Source organism: Meles meles, chromosome 17 (assembly GCF_922984935.1).
Source record: "Meles meles chromosome 17, mMelMel3.1 paternal haplotype, whole genome shotgun sequence".
Classification (NCBI taxonomy): Eukaryota; Metazoa; Chordata; class Mammalia; order Carnivora; family Mustelidae; genus Meles; species Meles meles.
In genome coordinates this window covers 55,647,866-55,674,238 of record NC_060082.1, presented here as the reverse complement: position 1 = coordinate 55,674,238, position 26,373 = coordinate 55,647,866, and the positions used below count along the sequence as shown (strand labels likewise).

General features: G+C 39.5%; 1 protein-coding gene across 8 annotated transcripts in view; it reads right to left on the bottom strand.

Annotated features, from left to right (window-relative positions):
* ANGEL2 (angel homolog 2) overlaps positions 1–26,373 on the bottom strand; it is a 33,734-nt gene that overhangs the window by 6,078 nt on the left and 1,283 nt on the right. Inside the window, exons 1-6 of one of the 8 annotated variants that reach the window (XM_045983242.1) lie at positions 10,426–10,475; positions 9,607–9,774; positions 8,104–8,429; positions 3,089–3,345; positions 2,145–2,214; positions 426–847 (exon numbers count right to left, since the gene is read on the bottom strand). In XM_045983242.1, coding sequence (XP_045839198.1) covers positions 426–847; positions 2,145–2,214; positions 3,089–3,345; positions 8,104–8,422 — 1,068 coding nt within the window. In that variant the 5' untranslated portion in view covers positions 8,423–8,429; positions 9,607–9,774; positions 10,426–10,475. Of the gene's footprint in view, positions 1–425; positions 848–2,144; positions 2,215–3,088; positions 3,346–6,005; positions 6,256–8,103; positions 8,430–9,606; positions 9,775–10,425; positions 10,510–10,579; positions 10,797–12,786; positions 13,230–26,373 lie in introns of those variants that run through there. The other 7 variants (XM_045983246.1, XM_045983241.1, XM_045983244.1 and 4 more) reach the window with 7 other exon arrangements.

The window sequence follows — 26,373 nt, the reverse complement described above, 5'->3', positions numbered from 1 at the left end:
GAAAATACTTAGCATTATGAAAAGGAAAATGTACATAATAAAGAAATACTAAATTACTATTTTTCCAACTATGTTGCCCACATCCAGCATTCAAAATTCTATTACTCGCCCCCTTATAAGTAGTTCCTTATTTACAAAGTATTAATGTCTATCAATGCTCTTATTTTTCTTCTTCTCCCCCACTTCGGATTTTTTGCTACCTGCCAACTCCTCTAAGCAGAATGCTGCTATAAATAGATGGAAAAGATGAAATTCAACCAAGTGAGCATCATTACTTATTAGTAGATGGGGAACATCATCACAGCTTGGTAAAGCAAGGGTACTGGGAATCCAAGGTTTTCAAACAGCCAGTGATGACTATCCTCACGCTACAATGAACAGAGAGACTAAGTCCGCCTCCTAATAATGATGAAGCAAGCACTTACCTTGCCAATGGCAAGTCCTTCATAATTCAATTTTCCTTCCTTTATAAAACTATAGAGCGGAGAACCAGGAACAGAATTAAAGTCACCACACATAACGATAGGGCAGAAGCTGCCGTCTTTCTGATGGGCAACACTGGAAATCTCTGCCAGAAGCATTGCCAATTGGGTCAGCTTAATATCACCTCGCCTTGGGTTATACAACAGATGTGTGTTAGCTACACAGATCACAGGAGAGGCAGCACTCGGAATTTTGGGCTGCAAGAGTAACACTAATCCAACATTGTCTCTATCCAACAGAGGAACGTCACGGCGGTAGAATTCCACTGGGTTCACCGATAGGAGTGAAAACTTGGAATGTTTGAAGCAAATGGCACAGCCATCAGGCTTCCTTCCTGTCCGCATCTTGTATTCACAGTGATAACCTACAAGGAAGAAAGAAATTTAACACAGGGTCTGCCATGTAAACGTATATGGCAAAACATAACTCTCCTAATATCTCTGAACAATATTTATCGAAGTGTCTTCTCCCAAGCATTAATAATGCAGGATGTTAAGTTTCAGACGGGGTCTGGGTCTAAGACTGGGTCTCTTCACTGGCCGACTTCAGTCTTAAATATGCTAATGTGCATGACCATGCTCTCATTTCCATCCCGGTCAAAGTTGTGACAAAGACAGGAAGGCCTTAAAATAATCTACACTGCCCAGCCCCCTGACACCCCATCTCTGACCTTTCTGCCTCTGACTCTTCCCTGCTTGCTCAACTCCCCATACATCTTAACACCTGCCTTCAGGCACTTCTGTCTCAGGGTCTCTGCTTTGCTACTTCCATAGTCTGGAAGGCTGCAGGCGTGGCTTGTTTCTTCGCCCCCTTCGATTCTTTGTTCAAGTGGTACATTCTCTAACTGTTTCAAATTGCATTCTGACCCATTCTACCTTCCTGCTTTTCTCCAAAATTGTTACCTAATGTGCTATTTAGTATTTATTTGGCTTATTGTCGGCCTTTCTCCACCAGAATATAGCCTCCACAAGGACACTTATGTGGCTCATTGCTAGATCACCGCCGCCTAGAATAGTACACAGGATATAGCAGGCATTCAAAAAATATTTGCGAAGAATGAATGCAAAGTAGGCATTTCTTAAATAGATGAACTGTTTCTCGAAGTGTTCATTCATCAAACAGGTTTTTAGCTTCTACTCGTTTGTTACTGGTAGACACTGATGTTATAATGATGAACCAGACACAATGGTCCCTAATATGGAACTCAGAAACTTAGGGGTCTAGTGGTGGGTAGAGCAACTCCTGGGAAGGAATCTAGTAAGAGATTCTTACGTACTTTTCTGTTTGAATTAAAGTTATCTATCAAGAGGTGCCTGGGTGGTACAGTTAGCATCTGACTCTTGGGTTTGGCTCATGTTGTGATCTCAAGATTGTGGGATCGAGCCCCACAGCAGGTTCAGTGCGGAACCTCCACAAGAGTCTCTCTCCCTCTGTCCCTCACCCCCAAAAGAAATAAATCTTAAAAAAAAAAAAAAAATTATCTATCAACCCAAAAATTCCCACTTAAAATACCTCAATCTTTTCCTGACCTTTTGAAATGGGTACTAAGTTTTTTCAAAATTAAGACTTTTTCTTTGCCTAACATCATTGTTAGCATGTTATACTTTAACAACACACAAATCTTTCAAAGTAAATCTGGCTAAAATAAAGTTACATTGTACCCAAAGATTCCAAACTTGGCCTGATCTCTGCTCCATAATGATCTTCTTGAACTTCTTGCAAACAAAGTACCTTGGAAGGAAAAAATGGCTTGAATTAAAACAGAGCAAATACGAATTTTCTGATGCTTTCATCTTTAAAAATAGGCTGCAATAATTCTAAAAGCCTAATGAAAGTTGAAATAAAAAGACGTAAGTCTTTTTTCTTGACACTATCAAATTGATATTTCCAAATTTGATCAGTCCCCAAAAACCTGGCCTTTAATTACATGAAACTCTCTCTTACCATCCCAAACTGGTATTTCCCAAAAGAAATATTTTAAATTTACAAGTTGGAATTCTTTTTCCTAAATTACAATGTTCTTTAGTACTAAATCCTTCTAGTCCTTTCTCAAGGTGATTTCTTTAAATGTATCTAGATTTTTAGAGGAATGACTTACATTTTAAATCAATGGAAGTACTTACTGAATATTTAATACACTGCCAGTCTCTCTTTTCAAAACTGACTGGCAAGCAGAACTTCTTGGATCTTTTTTGAAAATTTAATGATTATTTACACCAACAACCATTCGCAATTGACTCTTTGGAAGTCATGATACATTGTTAAAAACTGTTCCATCACTATATTTAAAACCATCTTCCGGGGCGCCTGGGTGGCTTAGTGGGTTAAAGCCTCTGCCTTCAGCTCCGGTCATTATCCCAGGGTCCTGGGATTGAGCCCCGCATCGGTCTCTCTGCTCAGCAGGGAGCCTGTTTCCCTTCCTCTCTCTGCCTGCCTCTCTGCCTACTTGTAATCTCTGTCAAATAAATAAATAAAATCTTTAAAAAAAGAAACAAAAAAACCAAACATCTTCCCTTCTTAACCCACAGACAAAAGGGATAAAACCCATTTAGTACACAGATGAACTTTTCTTATGCGAAGAATTTTGATGATATTCTGCACTTACATCTGCATCAAAGTCTTTAATTTCTTTCAGGATATTGGGGAACCTAAAACTCCAGTGTAATACTGGCCGCCGGCAGTGTCTATAGAGATGTGAATTGTCTTCCAATAAATCTTGTGAAAGTATATTATAGGACATCACTGAAAAGTCAAACTTGTTATCACTGTCTTCACATTTGGGGTCAACGTTTTTGTCTCCTAGGATCTTCGTCTTTTCTTTATTATGGTTACATATATATTCCCAATGTCGTTGTATTGTGCCTGTTAAAATATATTGAACAAAATATAAAGAATTAAAGAAAAATGACCAAATATTTTCCTGCATGAGTTTTTTCTTGCCTTTTAAAAATTCCCACAGGCAATGAACAGAATGTTTTCCCCTAGGAAATGGCAACATAGCTCTATGAAACTGGAAGCTGTCGTCAAATTGATTACGAAGGCAATAAAATGACACACTGACTGACCAACAGGTATAGAACGAGATTAAAAGGAGCTGGCAGGTCATTTTGGAGACAGAGAATGTTAATAAAGACTATATAGCTGCTCACTTACGTACGGTTAAGTAGTGGCTCTGCCAGACCTGCTCAGCAACTTCAGAACCATGATAACGTACAGTTGACCACTGAACAATGCGGGGGGGGGAGGGTTAATTAAGGGCACTGCGCCGCTGAAAATCCACGTAACACTTCTGACTCCTTCAAAACTTAACTACTAATAGTCTGTTGTTGACTGGAAGCCTTACCGATAACAAACACCTGCTTTTCAAGCAGGAAAAACCTCACACATACATAACTTGTACGTTGTATGTATTTTATACTGTATTTTACAATAAAGCTGAAGAAAAGAAAATATTCTTATTTATAAATTTATCTATAAATTACAAATTTATTTTATTATATTTATTATATTATAAATTATGTTTCTTATATTTATATTATTATAAATTTATTTATATATTTATTAAAATCATAAAGAAAGAGGTGGCTGGGTGGCTCAGTGGGTTAAGCCTCTACCTTCGGCTCAGGTCATGGTCTCAGGGTCCTGGGATCAAGCCCCGCATTGGGCTCTCTGCTCCACAGGGAGCCTGTTTCCCCGTCTCTCTGCCTGCCTCTCTGCCTACGCAGAGACCCACGCAGTTTGACTCTTGTTCAAGGGTCAACTGTATTTGTATGTCACAGGTGGCTTTTCAATAAGATGATTTCACACCGTAGTTTATTTTCTATTAGTAAGATAAGATTATCAAATGATTAAGCTCTAGAAATAACTCATCTCAGAATTCTGGTTTAGACATGAATGAAGGGTGTATGACGGCAATATATGGAAGTGTATTTAGTGGAACAATGCAGAAAAAATGAACAAAAGAAATCTTTTTAATGCACACCAAAGCAAACGCTGAAGATAACATAGTCTTAGAATGCTAGTAAATGACAAGGGCTGGTTGAAGAACCCAGCATGCAGCATCCAGAAATGTGTGATGGTTTACGTTCTGCAAAGACACATGTACCTGGGCACAGTGATGAAAAAAGAGAATCAAAAAGCATGAGATTTTGCAATTACAGGCAGTCCTCGACTTAGAAATGACCTACAAACACACACGCAAACATACATACATACACCCCTTTGATCTTATCTTCCTCACCCCACCATGAAGGAGGATACTCTTACTGCTATGGAAGGCATGAAGAAAAATGTGGAACTTTCAGAGATTCTATGAGCTCAACAGAAGGGGAAAACAAGAAATGGGAAGGACTTGGGAAAACAGATTTGGAGATCGGTTTTCAAGCAGGAAAAACCTCAGCCCTAGAATATCTCCCTTTTCCTGCATGCAGGTTTTCACTTCACTGGATTACAATGCCTAAGATTCTATCAATTAAAAATTAAATTGAGGAAAAATAATTCTATACATATGGGGAAAAAAGACCAAAAGTGAAATTTTAAAATACCCTCTGGTAAATGAGTTTAGTAAGATTGCTTTCCTCAAAATCTAAATGCTGAAAGCAGCTTCATGGAAAGAATAGACATTTTGACCAGAGGCTAGAAGAGGAAGATTATTTTTATGAATACTGAGGTCTGGGTGGAACAGGGGTGCTGGAGACTTACGATACCATGAAGGTACTAAGAGCCTGAGGAAAAGGGTAAACAAAAAAAGATGGACGGAAAGAAAACCAAACCAAACAAAAGCCATCCAGGATTAAAGAACTTAGCCTGGAGCTTGTCCTATACCCAGGAAAGGGATGGAAACTATCCCCTTCTGCATCCTTCACTGAATATGGAGAATCCTACCTGCAAAGGCCCAGAACTACAGCTAACTGCACTGACTCCGCAGGAATACTCTGAGATTTGTAAGTTTTCATGGGGAAAACGGAAACAGATGGTCAGCAACTGATTCTCAAGAACTAATTACCCAGAACACAATTCATTCATAAATTGGGGACTGTCTACGACGGTTTTAGCCACAAATCATAGTCTTTATACGTATACGGGATGCAAAGGGCTCTAGTCATGCAAACACAATGCAAGCGACCGTCACAGTTACAGCACTACCCTGGTGTCACCGCCACATTAAAGTATGCGAGATGAAGGTCCAGAAAATTCGTTCATATTTTCTTGTAAAATATGTGTATGGAAGGGCATAAAAATGCGTTGAGACGGTATTGTCCTGACAAGCGTTCGTAAGCCAACTCTTTCTGCAATTACATTTTGAGACATGCTGTGACCATCAGCTACTGGTACGCTGGGGCTGGGATGATGGGGGTAAATAGACGTTTTCTCCTGACCACATCTGTTTTTAATAAACATACAGATATGTGTTTGAATGCTAGGGTTCCATGGAAGACAGTTTGAAGACGGCTGATAGAGATGACAATCTCTGGCCTTCATATACTTCACAACACAAATTCACACTACGAAAGCTTATATACCTTCCATGTCAGGAGGAACAAGGTGATCACAGCAGAGAAGACAGATGAATCAAAGAAAGTAAGCAATAGGCCTGATCAGGTTTTTAGGGTGCCTAATTAAAAAGTCATAATTGTGTCACACAAATCCTTCAAGTGCCACTTTAAAGTGACAGGCAAGTTAGAAGGCTGTTCTCTTGATGGAAAAGTATTAGTGAATTATCGGAAGTCACAAATATGGCTTAACGAAGAGCATTTTCCTTATTCACAACACCTAGGAAGAACGGACATATAAAGAGTCAGGTCGCAATCAAAGTTTATCAGTATGTAAACTGTAATCCCCCAAGTGTTAAAGGGAAAGCATTACCATCACGATTTTCTGAGTACCTACTATGAAGCCGACAGTGTATTAGGCACTTTGACAGGTCTCATTTCATCCTCAACAGGCTTTCAAAGTAGGCATTATTTCATAGTAGGAAATCAAGGAGCAGAGAGGTCCCATGACCTGGCCAAGTTCACACAATTAGTGGTGGAGCAGAATGAGAGCAGGGAGCGGTTCCTGAGCCCAGGCGAACGTCAGCACGCCACAGCGCCACCTGCCGGCACAGCAGATGGACGAGAGGCTAAACCAGAGAGCAGTGCGCTGACCTGATGAACAATGGATACGGGAAGGAACAGTAATCTCCCGACTTCATACAGCCCTAGATGTATAGGTTATGGAGTGGATTGTCCCTAGGAACCTAATTTTAATGTCTCTAACACCTTTCGTTCATTCAAATGAACATTTGTTGATGAACACATGTTGTGCTCAAGTATTATACAAACAGATTATCACTTTCGGTGCTTAAAATGTCTACTCAAATGTGTAGCAGAATTTCTACTTAAAAGAGCACTAAGTAATCTTCGAACTAACCTAGCTCTGACCTCCAAGTGAGACTCACTTTGAGCGTTTTCCTTTGACAAACTTATGTGAGCTCCCTACACATGAACACCTACACAGTCTATTTCCAAATACCTTCAGAGGAATTATCTTCACTGAAAACCATAGCTCAGTAAGAACGACAACTCAAAATTCTACCAAGATGATTCAGATACACTTTGGGGGAGGAGCAGGGCTGGCAGCACAAAAGGAGTCTCGTGAATTGTTTGGAGTGAGAAGAATGTGACAAAACTAGAAATGATCAACATGTTTAGAAAACAATTATTTCTTAAAGTTGATTAAGATGTTGTTCCCTTATTAAAAGATAAAACTTGGGACACCTGGGTGGCTCAGTGGGTTAAGCCTCTGCCTTCCGCTCAGGTCATGATCTCAGGGTCCTGGGATCGAGCCCCACATCGGGCTTCCTGCTCAGCGGGGAGCCTGCTTCTTCCTCTCTCTCTGCCTGCCTCTCTGACTACTTGTGATCTCTCTCTGTCAAATAAATAAATAAAATCTTAAAAAAAAAAAAAATGAAAGATAAAACTTCCCATAGTGTCTCAAGATTATAGCAATAGAACCCACTATGAGAAATATAATGAATAAGCTAAAATCTTTTCTGTAAGAAAATATCTTTCATTTATGATTGTGTCTATTTAAGAGTATCTTTTTGTCTTACAGAAAAAAGTTAGCATTAAACTGGCTGGCTCAGTTGGTAGAGCATGTAATTCTTGACCTTGGGGTTGTTAGAGTCCCATGTTGGGTGCGATTACTTAGAAATAAAATTGTCAAAAAAATAAATTTTAAAAAAACCCTTAAATTTAATTTTTTAAAATAGGTATGTGGACTCCCAAAAACACATGCCAATTTCTAGGAACTCTAAGGACCTCTTTAAAAACAATGGATTTGTTATTCCTAAATTAAACTTAATGTTTCAGTTTAGTCCTCTATTCTTTCCGTCTTATTCTCTCTATATATAGTTTCTTCTATGCTTACTGCCAGAAATACACAATAAAAGATAAAAATAGATATAAGTAAAGACTTAATTTTAAAAAATCATTTTCTTTTTCCTAACAGAAAACTACTGGCTGAAAATAAATACTAAACCCCTACAAAATCTGGAGGAGGTTTTAAGGCTTATTAGAAAGTAAAGTTTTAATAATTCTTTGGCTTCCATTTCTGCACCAAGATAAATGTCACCTTTACCTTGGTGTTTTCTTCGTTTTGATGAAGGCTCATCTCCCTCAGAGTTCATGATGTAACTCGAGAGATGAATCAAAGAGGTCTGGCTCAGGCTGTCAGGTCTCCAGTTCCAGTACTGAAACGGAGTTCTAGACTCAAATAAACAAGGTGGTCTCCAATTTAGTGAAAAATGCCTACTACTGAAGTATGGGTAAGGAGCACGAGAGTAATGTCCAGGCCACCTCATACAACCAGAAATATGTCTGTTCCAGCAACACCTTTGCAGATTCTCCCACGGTGTCGTCCAATCTCTGGCCAGACTCTTCTGGTGATGGGGTAACATGGGGTATCTAAAAGAAATAAATACACTCCTTGAGGCACCACTATTTGTTCACGCTATAGCACCCAAAATCCAAATCTGCTTCCTCAAGGGAAGATAATGTCTAATATTTAAAATCTGACTTCTAAATCATGAAGGATTTCAGGGGGAAGCAGCCATGATTTAATTATTAGTAGCAACATCTCAAAACTCTCCCTCAGCACCTATGAATGGCATTCGAAATACTTAACATAGAATCCACTAGCCTCCCAAAATACCACACATGCTTCAAAAAGTTCACCTGAGAGATTAACCAACCAGCAAACTGGTTTTCAGAGTAGCTTTCTAATATCTAATAAACTGTACGGATAAATAAAATCCACAGCAAATGTAATACTTTTAATACTTGATTCAATATAGAACACTTAAGCTGAGTACAAAGAAAGCGCATCTCTCCTGCAACTTGGGTTTGGAGTAGACAGAAACTTGTTTCTGAACAGTTTTTTATAGCAAGATTCCATCTTCCAAACATCTGTATAGCTAAGAAAACAAAAACCTATCCCAACTTCACAAAATGACCTCTCTTGCTAATCAGTAGGTGTATAATTTATTTTTCCATCCTTCATTATTTTTAAGGCATGCTTCTCCTTGAGGGAAATGAAACGGGATAGTGACTACTTATTAATAATTCACCAGTACTTCAAACCCAACAGCACCAATTTACTGATCATCCAAAATATATCCAAAGTAGTGTTACCATTAACTTGAAAAAATATGTTGCTCTCGGGCTCTCTTAAGAAACAATGCAACTTAAGCACCATCTTCTTACCATACTATTCTGGCAAAATTTTGGATTCAGAGGACTTCTGTCCTTTCCCAGAACTTATTAAAGGTACAATTCCAAGACAGTGTTAATAATGTCCACTTTTACCACTGAAGAAATTTTGCTTAAACTGTATTTGCTGTTATTTGACTTTTATATATTCATTTTAAAGGCATTTAAATTTTTATGATATATTTTTGTTTATGCATTCTCAAATTGTTCTCTAAATTCAACTTAACTGTAAATCTTTAAAAGCATGACACGGGCAGACTATTCTGCTCTGTGACAACTCTGAGAGCCATAGAGATTAAGGCGCTCGCTCCACACTTTTTCTATCCTAACAGGCTACAGTATTGAAATACAATACTTGTGCTACAAAACTTACTGTCTATATTCACAGTAACTTATATAGATGTCTTTTTCTCAAGATGATGAGCTCCTTCAAGACCAGAGACTTCTCATTCATTTTAATTCTGGTCTCTCCCTAAGTGCCTAGCACAGTGCCTGGCACACAGCTGGTACTCAGGAAAACACTGCTGAGCTGAGCCCCCGACTGTAGGAGATTAAAACCAGATCCCCATGACTTATATAATAATACAGTGTTGTGTTTCCCAGGTGAGATACACCAGTCCATTTCACATGGTACACAATTAAACTTTTTGATTTTTCACATCTAAGTATTTATTAGAAAAAGCCCATAATGAGTACGTCAAACCCAAGATTTCGTGGATACTGCTTAGGGCGACGCTAATACAGGCAGCATTACTGAAATGCTTTTTTTTAAAAAGTCAATTTCAAGAAAAAAATGTAGTACACACAGGTGTGGAAGGAGAATCTGGTAATAAACCGTAAAGGCTGGTATACAAATGACTGCAGTGTGAGACACACTGACACCACAAACAACAAACCCCCGGGTGTGCGTGCGACGCGCGCGCCGCCCTCGGGGTCAGGCCGCCTGGGGACCTACGGCGCACCCGCCGCCTCCCCGCCGACGCTCGGCTCCCGGAGGGTGCTGAGGCCTGGCAGGAGGCCCGCGACCCGGGGGCTCAGGCTGGGTCCCGGGCAGGGCAGGGGAAGTGGGCCGGGGCTCCAAGGCCCAGCCGGGACGGGAAGGCACGAGCTCTGCCGGCGATCGACCGCCCCGAACCCGGCCTGGCCCGGCCCCCGTCCGCCGAGCGCCCCTCCGGCTGCGCGCCGGGTTTACCTATCCCTCGGGGTCTCCGGAGGCTCGTCCCGGCGGCCTTGCCGCCCGGACCCTCTTCCTCCTCCTTCCTCCCCCAGCCCGCCCCGCCCCGGGTTAACCCGGGCCGCCCGCCCCCGCTCCTCCCTCCTCCCTCCTGCCTCCCAGCCCTACTGACCGGCCTCTCCCCACCACACAGCGGCCGTAGCCCCTCCTCACACAGCGCCACGCTCCCATCTTCCCCTCTGCGGGCGTCCAATTCCCGGGCCCGGGGCTCAACCTCAACCTCTACACCCGATCCGGCGGCCGAAAGCACCAGGGGTTCCCCATCACTAGACGTCGGGAGTCCCGGCCGGCTGCAAGGCATGCTGGGAGGTTCAGGCTCGCCCGCCGCCAAGTCCCCATCTTGCGCCGCGAAAGCCTCCGAATTGCTTCAATCCCGAGTTGGGTTCAAGTAGCATGCGCAGAGGGTGGGGAAGCCTGCGCAGCCATTTCAGAATAGGGCAAATAACCGACCTCTGCCTTAAAGGAACAAGAGCTAAGCTAAGGGCTGAACACCTTTGTGAAGGCCTGCGGGAGGGTACGGGGTGGTTGCGTGAGAGCAAAGAGGGAAAAAAAAAAAAATAAATAAATATATATATTTATATATATATATGTTTTAGCGTATGTTTATGATGATCTTGGGAGATTCGAAAGGCGGATGCCCGAGATGGAGAAATACCCTTCTCTGTGTTCCCGTAGTACTGTGGTACCAGGGATTTTCGCATTTAATTTTGTGGGAGCACATCCCCAGGGGTCACTTTTATGTGTGTGTGTGTGTTGTGTGTGTGTGTGTGTTCTCAAATTTAGTATAGGACTCTAGATTATTGGAAAGCGTTATTTACGCGGAGACTTCCGCTGAGGAAGAAGGAGGAATCAACTGGGAAGATGGGGAAAGGGTACTGGGAGGCAGAATCACTGCTTTTGTAGCCTCTTTGGGAGAGCAGTGGAGTAATTTATCGGGAAGGCGTTTATTGTTCTATGTTAATGAGGAAATCAAATGCATTTGAAAAACATTTTCGCTCAGTATAGAGTTGTTTGCCATCATTTGCGGTACTTGCGTTCTCTAAAGTTACTGCCAATATGGAATTAGCAAATACTGAACCACTGCCTCAGGTGGAAATATGGGGGTTCCCCTGAGCCTCTGGTCACATTTTAGCCACCCAATCGATACATAACATAACATTGCACTATAACTCAGGCATGAGTGAAGCTTATCTAACCCACGCATTTTTTCAGCAAGGCACATCACGGACGTCCTGTGCTCTGCGACAACAGGCAGCGCTTCGGAACTGCACTTGGGGGCCAATTTATTGTTATTATTTTTAAGGATTTTATCTATTTATTTGACACAGAGAGAGAGAGAGAGACTACCAGAGAGAGAAGAACACAAGCAGGGGCAGTGGGAGAGGGAGAAGCAGGCTTCCGGCTGAACAGGGAGCCCAATGCAGGGCTCATCCCAGTACCCTGGGATCATGACCTGAGCCCAAGGCAGAGAGGCTTAAGGACTGAGCCACCCAGGCACCCTTGGGGGACCATTTTAGATAGCAGAATCACCAACAAAAAGCACAAAAATGTGAAAAACATGGTACTAAAATAGACTGTGAAGAAAACACTTGTTTATAGTGTGAGAGCTGAAACAAGAAGGCAAGCTTTGTTTCCTTCAACCTTACCTGGGAACATGCAGGTTGGACAACTAAATTTTTCACCACTCTGCATGGCTCAGTCGGTTAAGCATCAGACTCTTGATTTGGGTTCAGGTCACAATCTCAGTTTGTAAAATTCAGGCCCCCGTGGGCCTCCGTGCTGAGTGTGGAGCCTGCTTAGGATTCTCTCTCTCTCTCTCTCTCAAAAAAAGAAAGAAAGAAAAAAGCACTTGCAAGTGTTGATTTTGGAGTTACATATACATTTTAGTAGATAGGCAAAATTCACAACTACATAAAAAAATGAATAGTGCTGGGCAGATGTATTTCTATTTAATACAGCCCTAATCTCTGGTTCTTTATTAAATGTATTGATTGGTATCTCATAGGTCTTAGCTCTGTAATAAGATTGTAAGTATCTGATGAGCAAGGACGATGACCCATTATTTTCAAAATCTACCCCACCCAGTGCTGTGCTAAGAACACAATAGATTGTAGATAAGATATTTTTGAATGAATAGTTAACACAGGACCAGAATTAGAGCAGATCTGTGAATGAACAGAAACTTCCCCCTCTAGTACATCCTATATCCTCTGGTTTGTGATGTGTAAAGAGAAATGTAGCACTTTGAAATAATTAAGAGATTAATGGATGTTAGATTGCTGGAATTTGGAGGATTGTTTGATCCTAAAAGATACTCACCTTTGTCTTGAATGACTATTTTTGAATTCTGTAGTGATTAATGTTAACTTGTCGAGAAGTGATGATAATTCAAATGATTATTATCTATGAACATGTGAGTGAATTCTTTTCAATGGGGGGAGAACTCTCCTCCTCTGTAGAAAATCCAGTTTTGCATCCATTTGGAAGGTCAATGTTATTGATCTATAAAGCATCTGCTTTTTGGATTCTCCTGGAACACACTGCAACATCTCTCTGGATCCCTTATTCAATAAGTTAAATAAAATTATTTCGTATGACTTTACTTTTTCTTTTTTCTTTTTAGAATTATCCTTCAACGGTTTTGCAGTTCTCACCAAGATGCCCGATGTATTCATCTGACAGAATCAGATGAACTTAGGACCAAAGAGGTGTGCCTCATGGATTGTCACGTCCAGGCATTTGTTTTCTTGCTCCCAGAGGTGAATCTGAAGCATAACAGAATTTTTTTAATTAATTTTTTTTCTTTTTTTTCTTTTTTTTTTTTTTTTAAATTTATTTGACAGATAGAGATCACAAGTAGGCAGAGAGGCAGGCAGAGAGAGCGAGAGAGGAGGAAGCAGGCTCCCCGCCAAGCAGAGAGCCCGATGCGGGGCTCGATCCCAAGACTCTGGGATCATGACCTGAGCTGAAGGCAGAGGCTTAACCCACTGAGCCACCCAGGTGCCCCTAATTTTTTTTTTAAAGTAGGATCTGTGCCAGTGCAGAGCCCAACATGGGGCTCTAACTCACAACCCTGAGATCAAGACCCAAGCTGACGCCTAGGTGGCTCAGTTGGTTGAGTGTCTGGCTTCGGCTCAGGTCATGATCCTGGGGTCCTGGCATCAATTCCTGTGTTGGGCTCCCTGCTCAGTGGGGATTCTGCTTCTCCCTTCACCCCTACCCCCTGCTTGTGATCTCTCTCTCTCTCACTCACTTTCAAATAAATATTAAAAAAAAAAAAAAGACCCAAGCTGAGATCAAGAGATGATGGAGGCTCAACCGGCTGAGTCACCCAGACACCCCTCAACAGAATTTTTTTAAATCTCTGTTTTCCTAATTTTAATTTTGTTCTCCATCAGTTTTGTATTTTGGTTTGTATATTGTCAATAGATTATGTCCCTCTAGTGGCAGCAGTAATCAGCAACTTGGTAATATGGGCTGACCATTTGGTGATCTTTGTAAAAGGATTAGTGATTTCTAGAGATCTATTTTCTCCTGAGTGAGATCTATTTTATTTTCTTGTCTGTTTGTCTATTTTGAGCTCAAGAATTCTGTGCCCACTGGGAAGAAGAGCTCTTTTGTATCTGGACTAGTGAGTTTTTGTGCTTCTGTATTGACTCTTGACTCATGGTTGAAATTGTAGAATCAAAGCCATAAACTCTCCATATGCCTGTGTGTCTATATGTCTGGATTCATGGAGAGCTTTATCTCTCATTATATGAATATGAGATGTCCTACTTATGGAAGACATTAATAAGTTAAATTATGAAGTTTGTTTTACTAAAGGAGCTGTGTTCTGAGTGGCTTATAATGATAAATTAGCATTTCTATAAATTTTTATTTTATTTATTTAAAAAATTTTTTTTAAAGATTTTATTTATTTATTTGACAGAGAGAAATCACAAGCAGGCAGAGAGGCAAGCAGAGAGAGAGGAAGGGAAGCAGGCTCCCCGCTGAGCAGAGAACCCGATGTGGGGCTCGATCCCAGGACCCTGAGATCATGACCTGAGCCGAAGGCAGAGGCTTAACCCACTGAGCCACCCAGGCGCCCCAGCATTTCTATAAATTTTTAAAAAGATTTTATTTTTAAGTAATCTTCTACATTCAATGTGGGGCTCAAACCCAAACCCCAAGATCAAGAGTTTCCTGCTCCACCAACTGAGCCAGCCTGTTGCCCTAGCACTTCTGTAAGTTTAATTCCTAAAATTACCTGGAAAAAGAATTAGAAATACTTTAATTGTGATGCATATAAAATAATATATTATTTTATATAAGCTAATCAGAAATGTTTTAAGAATCAAAGTTTACACAATTAAGGTCAATCTCTAGTGAGCAGGTGATTTCTTCCTTTGAATAGTTCAATGATAACACGATATGGGTGGACACTGATTGATGTTTCAAAATACGATCTCACCATAATTGCACAGATAACCAAGGACTGAGGCAGTGAAGAAGGATAGTCAAGAAAAACTCGGGCTCCAAGGTCTGTACTGAAGGGAAACCAAATTTTTTGGACAAGCATACAGATATTCATTTGCTACTCAGGGGACTGCTTAAGAGTTCAGGATCTTGGGGCCCCTGGGTGGCTCAGTGGGTTAACGCCTCTGCCTTTGGCTCAGGTCACGATCTCAGGGTCCTGGGATCGAGCCCCGCATCGAGCCCTGCATTGGGCTCTCTGCTCAGCAGAGAGCCTGCCCCCCCCCCCCCAAAAAACTTCTCTCTGCTTGCCTCTCTGCCTACTTGTGATCTCTGTCAAATAAATAAATAAAATCTTAAAAAAAAAGAGCTCAGGATCTTGAATTGAGTGGGCTAGGATGAGAATAGCAAATACGGCAAAAAGTGTGAGTTAATAAACCTCATCCAGAGGGACTGATGTTTAAAAGATACTGGAAGTGCTTGAAATCCCACATTTCTATGATATGGGAACTCTCAAGCATTCTCTGTGGGAAAGGGCACAACTCTTTAATATCCAGACTGGTGAGTTTTTGCATTTCTGTGTTTACTCTTGATCTTGTTCTTCCTGCCCAAAACTAAAGTCGGTAAGACTGCCTCTCTCTTGGGGCACCTGGGTGGCTCAGTCCTTAGGCTTCCACCTGTAGCACAGGGCATGGAGCCTCACATCCGGCTTCCTGCTTGGCTGGAAGCCTGCTTCTCCCTCTTCCACTCCCCCTGCTTGTGTTCGCTCTTTCGCTGTGTCTCTCTCTCTGTCAAATAAATAAATAAAATCTTAAAAAAAAAAAAAAAAAAAAAAAGACTGTCTCTCTCTGCCACTGAAACTGCCAAGGCTGAATTTGGAGCAGAGAGGAGAACGGAGAGAAGCGGTGGCGTGAAGTCAGAGAGTGTCTCTCCTGAGGAGTTAGCCACTCGTGGAAGCACTTTTCAGAGTACAACAGAGGTGCAGTGAAGCTCCTGAAGTGATTAAGGAACGTGCAACTAGAAATGGAGATGACCAGAGCTATAGAAATGTGGCAGAAGAGAAAAATAATACTAAAAGTACACATTTTGAACAACAGCAGAGAGACTTAGAATTATTTGAAAATTGTTTTTCAAATCCTTGGGCAGGAAAGTGACCATTTCAGTGTCTGTTCTGGGACATCCAGATTCGATCAGCCAACAAGGCAGAGCCAGGAGACAGAAGAACAGTCTAGAACAGACCGAGACAGAAACATTTTACTTTGACACATCTAGAGAAGGCCTTCAACTTGTTTCCAGAGGACAGGGGGAATCAACATCCCCATGGGGATTATAGAGGGCACTTGAAGTAATGAGCACTGGATGTTGCCCCCAACTGATGAACCACTAAATTCTACCTCTGAAACTAATAATACAGTATTCATTAATTAAATTGAATTTAAATAAAAAAAATTTTTAAAAAGATCTATTTTTTTTTAAGATTTTATTTATTTATTTGAGAGAGTGAGAGTATGAGAGGGGAGAAGGTCAGAGGGAGAAGACTCCCCGCGGAGCTGGGAGCCTGATGTGGAACTGGATCCCGGACTCGATCCCAGCACTCTGGGATCACAACCTGAGCCAAAGGCAGTGGCTTAACCAACTGAGCCACCCAGGTTCCCCTAAAAAGATCTACTTTCTATATATGGAATTGTTTTTGTTTTTTTTCTGATTGGTATTCTCTGTGTACTTTTCATTCTGAAGATTAATTTCTTTGTTTGATTCAGAAATGCTGACCCCATTATCTCTGTGAATTTTGTTTTTCCACCATTTCCTCTATTATCTTTTTCTGGAATTCCTGTAGATCACTATTAAAGCCTCTTTAATTCTTTTGCCTTCTGACTACTCTTAACCACTCCTCCTGTCTGCCTCCTTTTCTTCTTTTCATCATTTCTCTCTATGCTGAAATCTGGGTGAATCCTCAGTTCTATTAATTTACTAAATTTTTTCTTCAACTGAGACCACTCAAGAATGTATTTTGTCTGTTGGGTATTTATTTCAATGACTATATTTTGTTATTTCCAGGATTTCTAGTACATGCTTTTCCACATCAACCTTTTTGATTTCTCCTTGCTTTTGTAATTCTTTGTATTTTTTTCTTTTAACTTTCTCCGAGAATACTAAACATGCTTATTTAAAACTCATTTTCAGATCATTCTCATATGTCCATTTCATCTGGAATGAATTTATCTCCTCTCTTTTAATCTCATTGATCACTCTTATGAATATGAATTTCTTCTTGTGTTTTGGAATTTTGACATGCAGATAACCTGAATAGGAAATTTGTTTTTCCTTTCTTGCCCTTTGTTAACTCTTAGTTGCCTCCATTTCCCCCCAAGGGACTCCCAGACTAGAATCAGGTCTTTTATTGCTGGCTTAGTCTTGTCTGGCTATGCTGCTAAGAGATATTGCAGATCCAGTCGCTGAACTAGTGGACAGCTTGGCCCAGGTCTTAGATGTGGCTCTGTGGCACCTTTCTCTTGCCTCCCTAAGCAATGGCTCTGGAAGCAGTTACTGCAGCCTTTTTCAACCCTTTTCATGGTTAAAGAAGCCCCTAGTTTTAGCATTGAACCTGAAACTATCTCTTCACTTCCTTGTGAGGACTTTTGATCCCTGTTCCCACTAGGACAAAATTTCAGGTCGGGAGGCCAGCAGGCTTCAGCTTTGGTGTTCTGGGCCTCAGAGAGGTTTATATTGGTTCTGAGCATGATCATGGTTTTTTGTTTGTTTCTTAATTTCTCTTTTTATATTTTATGTCTCATTACTATGTGTTTGGAGCAGAGGATGTCTTCAGTGCAGAATTTGGAAGGTATCTTAGCTGGATATACAAATATACTGCATTATATTGCATTATATATTGCATCATGGTCCAGAAACAATTTGTTTATAAGTGCAAAGTCTGTGCCTCAGGAATTCTGAGGACACTGAGACTCAATGTCACATAGGAAATGGGAAGACTCTCAAAGAGTCAAATAGATCTGGGTTTTAACACAGACCCTGACACCTCCCAGCTGTGGAATTACCAAATATATTATCTCCTTGATAACAGTTATTTCACTTCTGAAATGGGGATAATAATGCCTATGAAATATTGTGAAGCTTAAATAAATGGTAGCTGTGAAGTATCTGTTATAAGACAGAGAGGTAGAAAATTTTTTTTTCATTTTACATCAACTTTGTAGGCAAAATAAACGTGAACAAACTCGGTTAAGCAAACTAGCATATACTGAGTGATAAAACACATATAATGGAACTTTATACAGACGTTTTGGGAAATAGTATGAAGGAAATTAAAAATAGAAGATAAAAATGTTACAAAGTCAAATGAAAAGTAAAGTAGTGTGATTTAATAGGTAATAGAAATATCCATCTGAGGGACACCTGGATGGCTCATCCAACTCTTGAATTTTAGCTCAGCTCATGATCTCTGGGTCCTGGGATTGAGCCCTGAGTCAGGCTCTGTGCTCAGCAGGCATCTGCTTGAGGATTCTCTCTCCCCATTCCCCAGGTTGTCTGCATGTATGGGCGCACTCCCCCTACTCAAATAAATAAATAAATAAATAAATCCTAAAAAAAAAAAAGAGAGAGAAATATCCACCTGATACTTCAGATTTTTAAGCCGAGGATGGGTATGCTAATGTATAATAATCTATTTTGAGGTATTAATTGATGTAAATTTCTCCTGCTTGTTAAGAAAGTTTGTATCCTTTGTTAACGAAAACTTCCTAACTAGCGAAGTTACACATACATACAGGTATATAACATTTATATATAAATATGGGTTGTAAAAAGGACTTGTACCTGTTTGCCCTTAAAAAACAAGATTTGGCAACATGTGGATTTGCAAGGAAAAACTTAAAAAAATGATAAAAATCTAAATTTGAAAGGTCTCTCAACTCCCACACATGTTCTTATACATCATTCTCAACCTCCAAATTCTGAAAAAAATGTCTCTGTATAGCCTATCAGCTCTCTCAATAAAAATATCCCAGGTTGTCATGGTGACAGAGTTCTTTCCCCTGCAGAACCTTGTAGTCTGGTGCAGTGGTTTCCTAGTTCTTTATGGTTGTGGAATGTTTCCTTTCTTTTCTTTCATACTGTTTCTTATTTTTCCAACCTAATGTTACAGCCAGAGTGGTGATAAACTAAAGATTTAATTGAAATAGGGAAGATTTAAATAATGGTCTTATAATAAGGAAATTAGTCTGGAAAGCTGATGGAATCTTCCCTGAGTGTATGTTCTGCAGTCGTCTTTGATGAAAACATTAGAGACCCAGCCCTTGCTAGAACTTGCTTCTTTCCTAATGTACCAGCTGATGAAATTAAGGACTCTTGATGTCCAGAATTTTAAAACAGAGGTACAATTATAGGAATTTGGTAGTCAGGATATGAAATTCAGGTTAGCCTTTCTCTCCTCTCTACCCCAAAACCTTTTCTTATTCCCATCTCTCAGTTCTGAATGGGGGTTTTATAGATTTGTGAGTCCCTATAGTGCAGGTATTTGTGGATGTTATAGAATCGAGCTCATCTCTGACAACTGATCATGATGCCTGGTTTAGTTGGTTTTAGAGCTCCTAGAGTTGTGTTTCTGGGAAGGTGTTAAGGAGTAAGAGTAGACCTCAGATGGGGTTCTTTGGACACAGAGAAGAATGGAAGGACAGAGCAATGGAGCGTTAGAGGAAAGCATGAGAAAGCTGCACATAAGAAAGAGTAAAAACGCATTTTGTGGTTGTTTGATACCTATTTGGGGAGATGAACCATGTTTTTTGTTTGTCTAAATAATGAATAAATCAATGGCTATTTGGTGATGACTTTACCAAGTATTTTGACTCCGCCCATGGCAAAACTAGACATTTGGTTAAGAGGCGTCTTTCGTGAAGGCTAACATCAAAGTGTAAGGTAGGTATTAACTTTCTTTAATGTATTTTTAGTTCATAAGCAGTTACCTTAAGACTGGGAAATCGGAGATCATGAATGTCAAAAAAAGATTTAAGGGACTCTTTGAGTTATTACAATATTTTGAAAAATCTCCTCAAAATTGAAGAAAATTCTGTGACAGGGAAGTAAAAGTTTACCAAACCCTCAAGTTTCTTTGCTTTTGACTGAGCTTAATATGGATACATTTGTTCTTTCATCCACTCAGAAGCTCAAATCAGTAGTTATTTGTTTATGACTTTGGCAAAGAAGAAAACCAAGTAAGTGTAACTTAACATATTTTAATTGGCTTGGCAGGAAAAAAAATCTTTAGAGTTTTGGAGTTCATGCATTTAGCAAATACCTCTTAATCTTTCAGGCACCGCAATAGATACTAAAGACACTAATACGAAAGAAGAAGAGCCGCTGCCTTTACGGAGCTCACAGTGTAGTGGAACAAAAACATGTCAGCCTTAAATTAGCCTAAACGACATATCACTACTCTGTAATAGGTGTGGTAGTAGAGATGGGGAATAGAGATGTGGTAGCAGAGAGGAAAGAGCACCTAATTCTCCTTGAAAAGGAAATAGGGGCTTTGAAAGAGGGCTTCAGGGAGATATTAGTCCTCGTGTGAGCTGATTCCTGAAGGTTGGTTGGAGGTGGTAGGAGGTGGGAGTTTCAAAAAGAGAGAGCTGGCTGGAAGATCTGAAGGTATGAAATTGCAAAGGGTTTGGCTGAAACCCAGAGAAATGAGATAACAGGTGAGCAGGGACCGGACATGATGGATCCAAAAATCATGACAGAAAAATCATGGTAATAAGACCCACTGAGGTTTTATAGAAGAATGACATATTCTTTTAAAATGGATAATTTTAATGGGACTATGAAGGATGAATTGGGAGGGAGGTAGGAAAACCAGGGTAGTTTTTATTTCTTTGAAGATTTAAGAAACTTACTAATTGGGTACAACATACACACAAAGTACTTAACTCTTAAATGTTCAGCTTGATAAATGTTTTCCTGTAAACACTTATGGAACTGCTAACCAGATCATGAAATTTCCAGTGTCCCAGAAGAGTCTTTCATGTGCTTCTCCGGAATATGCATCATCTTTCATCCCCCCAACTTCACCCTCTGTGGATAGCCACTATTCTGACTTCTGTCACCATCGAATAGTTTTAGTTGTTCTTAGGTTTTGTATGAATGGAACCATAGGGTATGTACTCTAATGTCCGGTTTGTTTTGCTCAATATTATGTGTGTACATTCATCCTTGTTGACGCATGTAGCAAGAGTTCATTCTTTCTAACTGCTTTATAAATTTCATGGCATGTCTTTACACCACATTTAACTTATTCATTTTAACGATAATCAACACTTGGGTTCTGGCAAATTTCGGGACCTTCTGAATAATCTACAAACTTACCTTATGTGTGTGTGTTTTTTGTTTGTTTGTTTGTTTGTTTTTTTTTTTTTACTGGATATACCCACTCACTTTTCTTGGGTATATATCCAGGAATGAAACATCTATTATCAATCAGTATTTTTACCTTAAGTTATTCTGGGACAACCATCTGTTAGGTGGACATTTGAGTTGTTTCCATTTGGGGGCTAATATAAATAAAGCTGCTATAAATATAATAGGTCTTCATATGGATATATGTATTCATTTCTCTTGGGTAAAATACCTAGGGGTGAGATTGCTGCGATATGTATAGTAAGTGCATGTTCAACTTTTTAAGAAACTGCCAAATTGGTTTCCAACATGACTGTATCATTTTGAATTCCCAGCGGCAATCTATGAAAGTCTCAATTGCTCCTGCCCTGACAACACTGGGGAGCATCAGTCTTAGGAATTTTAGCCATTGTTTTAGTTGTAAGGCAGTATCTCAATGTAGTTTTTAAAAAGAATTAAGATAAAATTCATATCACATAAAATTCACCATTTTACCCATTTAAAGTATGTAATTCAGTGGTTTTTAGACTATCTGCAAGGTTGTGTAATCAACACCACTGATTCCAGGACATTTCCATCACCCCTAAAAGAAAACCCATACCTCCCAGCTTTCTCATCCCTTTTCTCCCTCTATCCCCTGTTAACACTAATTTCCTGCCTTCATGGATTTTTCTATTCTGGACACTTTATATAAATGAAATCATGTAATATTTAGATCTTTCTGTCTGGCTTCTTTCACATTGCATAATGTTTTTAAGGTCCATCCATATTGTAGTATCAGTACTTCATTCCTTTTTATGGCTGAAAGGCCCAAGTAGACTCCATCTGAGTACAGAGCCTGAAATGGGGTTGAATCCCATGACCCTGAGATCATGACCTGAGCTGAAACCAAGAGTGGGATACTCAACTGACTGTACCACCAAGGCGCCCCTCCTCTGTGTGGTCTTAATCTCTTCATATGAAAACATGAGTCATATTAAATTAGGATCTACCCATGATCTCAATTGACCTTAATTGCCACATTTTTAGGCCCTTCCTCCAAATACAGTTATCACTTCAACATATGGATGGGGGGGCAATTCTGTTCATATCACTGATCCTAGTGGGTGTGAAGTTTTATCTGATTGTGGTTTTGATATGCATTCTCTAATGATTAATGATGCATCATTTCATATGCTTATTGGTGATCTGTATATCTAATTTGGAGAAATACGTATTCAGATCCTCTGTTTACTTTTAAATGGGGTTATTTGTTCTTTATTATTGAGTTGGATTATTCTGGATACTAGACTCTCTCAGATAAATGATTTGCATATAATTCCTCCCATTCTGTGGGTACTCTGCGGGGTTTTCTTCATAGTGTCCTTTGATGCACAAAACATTTAATTTTGATAAAATTTATTTTAGTTTGGTTGCTTGTGCTTTAGTGTCATAGCTAAGAAACCATTTCCTAATCCAATGTCACAAAGGTACACACCTATGTGTCCTTCCAAGAGTTTTACAGTTTCAGTTCTGACATTTAAGTCTTTGATACATTTTGAGTTACTTTTGGTATATAGTGTTAGGTTGGAGTCCAGATTAATTTTTTCATGTGGCTATCACTTTTCCAACACCACTTGTTGAAAGGACTATCACCCTCCACCATCCCATCCCCCTCCACCTCCCAAACCACTGAATGGTTTTAGAATTCTTTTTGAAGATCATTTGACTGTAATGTACTGGTGTAATTCTTTTCCTTTTTTTTTTTTTTTTAAGATTTTATTTATTTATTTGACAGAGATCACAAGTAGGAAGATAGGCAGGCAGAGAGAGAGGAGGAAGCAGGCTCCCTGCCAAGCAGAGAGCCCGATGCAGGGCTCAATACCAGGACCCTGGGACCATGACCCGAGCCGAACACAGATGCTTTAATGACTGAGTTCCCCCTCTCACAGGCACCCCACAGGTTTTGCTTTTAATTCTAGTTTTCCAACTTTGTTGCTATAATAGAGAAATAAATGACTTTTTCTATATTTATTTTGAATCCTGTGATTTTGTTAAATTTACTCAGTTCTATTAGTTGTTGGTTCCTCAGGATTTTCTATGTAAGTGATCATGACCTGTGTAAATGAAGGCAAATTTATTTCTTCCTTTTGAAACTATATACCTTAATTTTTTTTTTTTAAGATTTTATTTATTTGACAGACAGAGATCACAAGTAAGCAGAGAATCAGACAGAGAGAGAGAGGGAAGCAGGCTCCTCGCTGAGCAGAGAGCCCGATGCGGGACTCGATCCCAGGACCCTGGGATCATGACCTGACCCGAAGGCAGAGGCTTTAACCCACTGAGCCACCCAGGTGCCCCCTAATTTTTTTTTTTTAAAGATTTTATTTATCCATTTGTCAGAGAGAGAACACAGCAGGGGGAATAGCAAGTAGAGGGAGAAGCAGGATCCCTGCCAAGCAAGGAGCCTGATGGCAGGACTTGATCCCAGGGCAATGGGATCATTACCTGAGCTGAAGGCAGACGCTTAACTGACTGAGCCTCCCAGGTGCCCCATAGTATTCTTTTTTGAAATGCTTTTGTTTCAGGATAAAGCCAACTTCACAAAATAAGTGGTAAATGTTTCCTATTCTACTTTTGGATGAGTTTTGGTAGAACTGATATTCTCTTTTCCTTAAATACTTAGTAGAATTCACCACTGAAGTGACACTGCCTTGGAGTTTTCTTTGTTTTGAATGAAGAATTCAAGTTCTTTGACAGAGAAATGGCTAGTTAAGTTCTCTTTTTATTTTTTAATGAACTTTAGTAGTTTGTGTCTTTTAATAAATTTATTCATTTCACATAAGTCATCAAATTTATTAGTATACAGATGTTCAAGGAAATCATTTTCCTTTTAATGACAACAGGATATGCTGTGATATATTTTTTATTCTTGACACCTATAATTTGTTTTTTCTTTTCTCTTTTTAAAAGATTTTTACTTATATGACAGAGAAAGAGAGAGAGAGAGCACACGCAGGGGGAGCTGCGGACAGAGGGAGAAGGAGAAGCAGGCTCCCCACTGAGCAGAGTCTGATGTGGGGCTAGATGCCAGAACCCTGGGAATCATCACCTACGCTGAAGGCAGATGCCTAACTGATTGAGACACCTGTTTTTCTTTTTTCTTGAGCCCTTTGGCTAGAAGTTTATAAATTTTCTAGACTTTTTCCAAAGAATCAGATTTTGGTTTTTTGATTGTTCTCCACTGCTTTTCTCTTTTCTATTTTACAGTTCTTTTTCTCTATTTTTTTTCTTCCTTATGCTATTTTTGGGGTTATTTATCATCTTTTTAAAATTTCTTAAGGTGGAAACTTAGATCATAGATTCATGACCTTCTTTTTTACTACAGGCCTTTAAAAGCTATACATTTACCTCTAAGCACTGTTTTAGCTGTGTCCCACAAATTTCTGGTATGTTATATTCCAATTTTCATTCAATTCCAAATATTTTTAAATGTCTGTTGTCATGGGTTTTAACCCTTGGGTTTTTAGAATTATGTTATTTACTTTCTAAGAATTCATCAATTTTACAGGTAATTTCTGTTACTAACTTTTATTTAATTTCCAGAGGCCAAAGAGCACATATGATTTATAATGGTCTTTAAAATTTGCAACATTTATTTTATAGCCCAGGATATGTTCTGATTTTGTGAATGTCTTTTGTACATTTGAAACAAATATGTTCTGCCACTATTCAGTGGGGTGTTCTATAAATATCAATCAGGTGGAGTTGGTTGATAGAGCTTTTCAGGTCTTCTACATCCTTACTAATTTATTTGTCTACTTGTTTTATTAATTAGTTTAGAACAGACAGAACAATGGTTTTTGTTTTTTACATTTTTAAGTTGTTATTAGGCACATGCACATTTAAAATTGTTATACCTTCTTGATTAACTGAATTCTTTTTATTAAGTTTTGTCTCTTCTTTTGTTACTGTATCTTGTTAAGTCTTATGAGTAGTGCTCATGGGATATCTTGTTCCATTTTTTTAGCTTTAACCAGTGGCATTTGCTGAATCAAACAAATTCGGAAAAAGTGGGAGAGAGAGTTGCTAAGCATGAGTCCCAGACACTTCGCTAATGTAACTAAGTGGAGAATAAAATCAGTCATTGTGATAGGAAGAGGCTTATGAGGAAACTAAAAGTTTGGATTTTAATCTGTTCTGTTTTCAGGGGTAACTGAACATACCGATAAAGATGTAGGTAATATGCATCAAATCCTAGAAGAGAGATATGCCTATGAATATAGATTTCTAAGTCAATGGGAATAAAGAACAAAGGATCAAAGGCAAAATCCCAAACGGAAGGAATACTAAATCTTCCTAAAAGGAGGAGAAATCAGCAAAGGAGACTAAGAAGGAGTGAATGATTCAGAGCGTAAAAGAAAAAGTAAGGAGAATGCTGACTCATATACTAAGGACATAAAGGAGTTTTGAAAAGGTTGAAATGGCCAGAAATGTTCGAATTCTGAAAATACTCATCATTAGAAATTTTTTTCAAAGTAGTTTCATAGTAGGAGTATAGTAGTGAAGGCAGACTGAAGTTAGTATGGTAATAGATGTGTGACTTTCATAAATGTATAAATGTGTAAATACTGATGCAGATTATTTATCTTTAAAAAACATTTCTTATATATTTATTTGAGAGAGAGAGCATAAGCAGGGGATGGGGCAAAGGGAGAGGGACAAGCAGATTCCCCGCTGAGTGCAGAACCTGATGCAGGGCTTGATCCCAGGACCCTGAGATCATGACCTGAGCTGAGGTTAAACCCTTAATCAACTGAGTCACCCAAGTGCCCCCGAGGCAGATTATTTTAAAAACAGCTTAGACAATCTTGACAATGAGGAGAAGGAGAAAGAAAGGAGGAAAAAAGGCAAATGTGATGATGTCCTTTACCCTTATCTCAGCCTAGTGATTCCTATTTCTCTTTCAAGATTCAACCACAGTTTCCCCTTTAGGAGAAAACCCTCCATTCTGAATATAATGTAGTCTACAGCACTCCATAAATTCATTTGTCATGGTACTTAAAACAA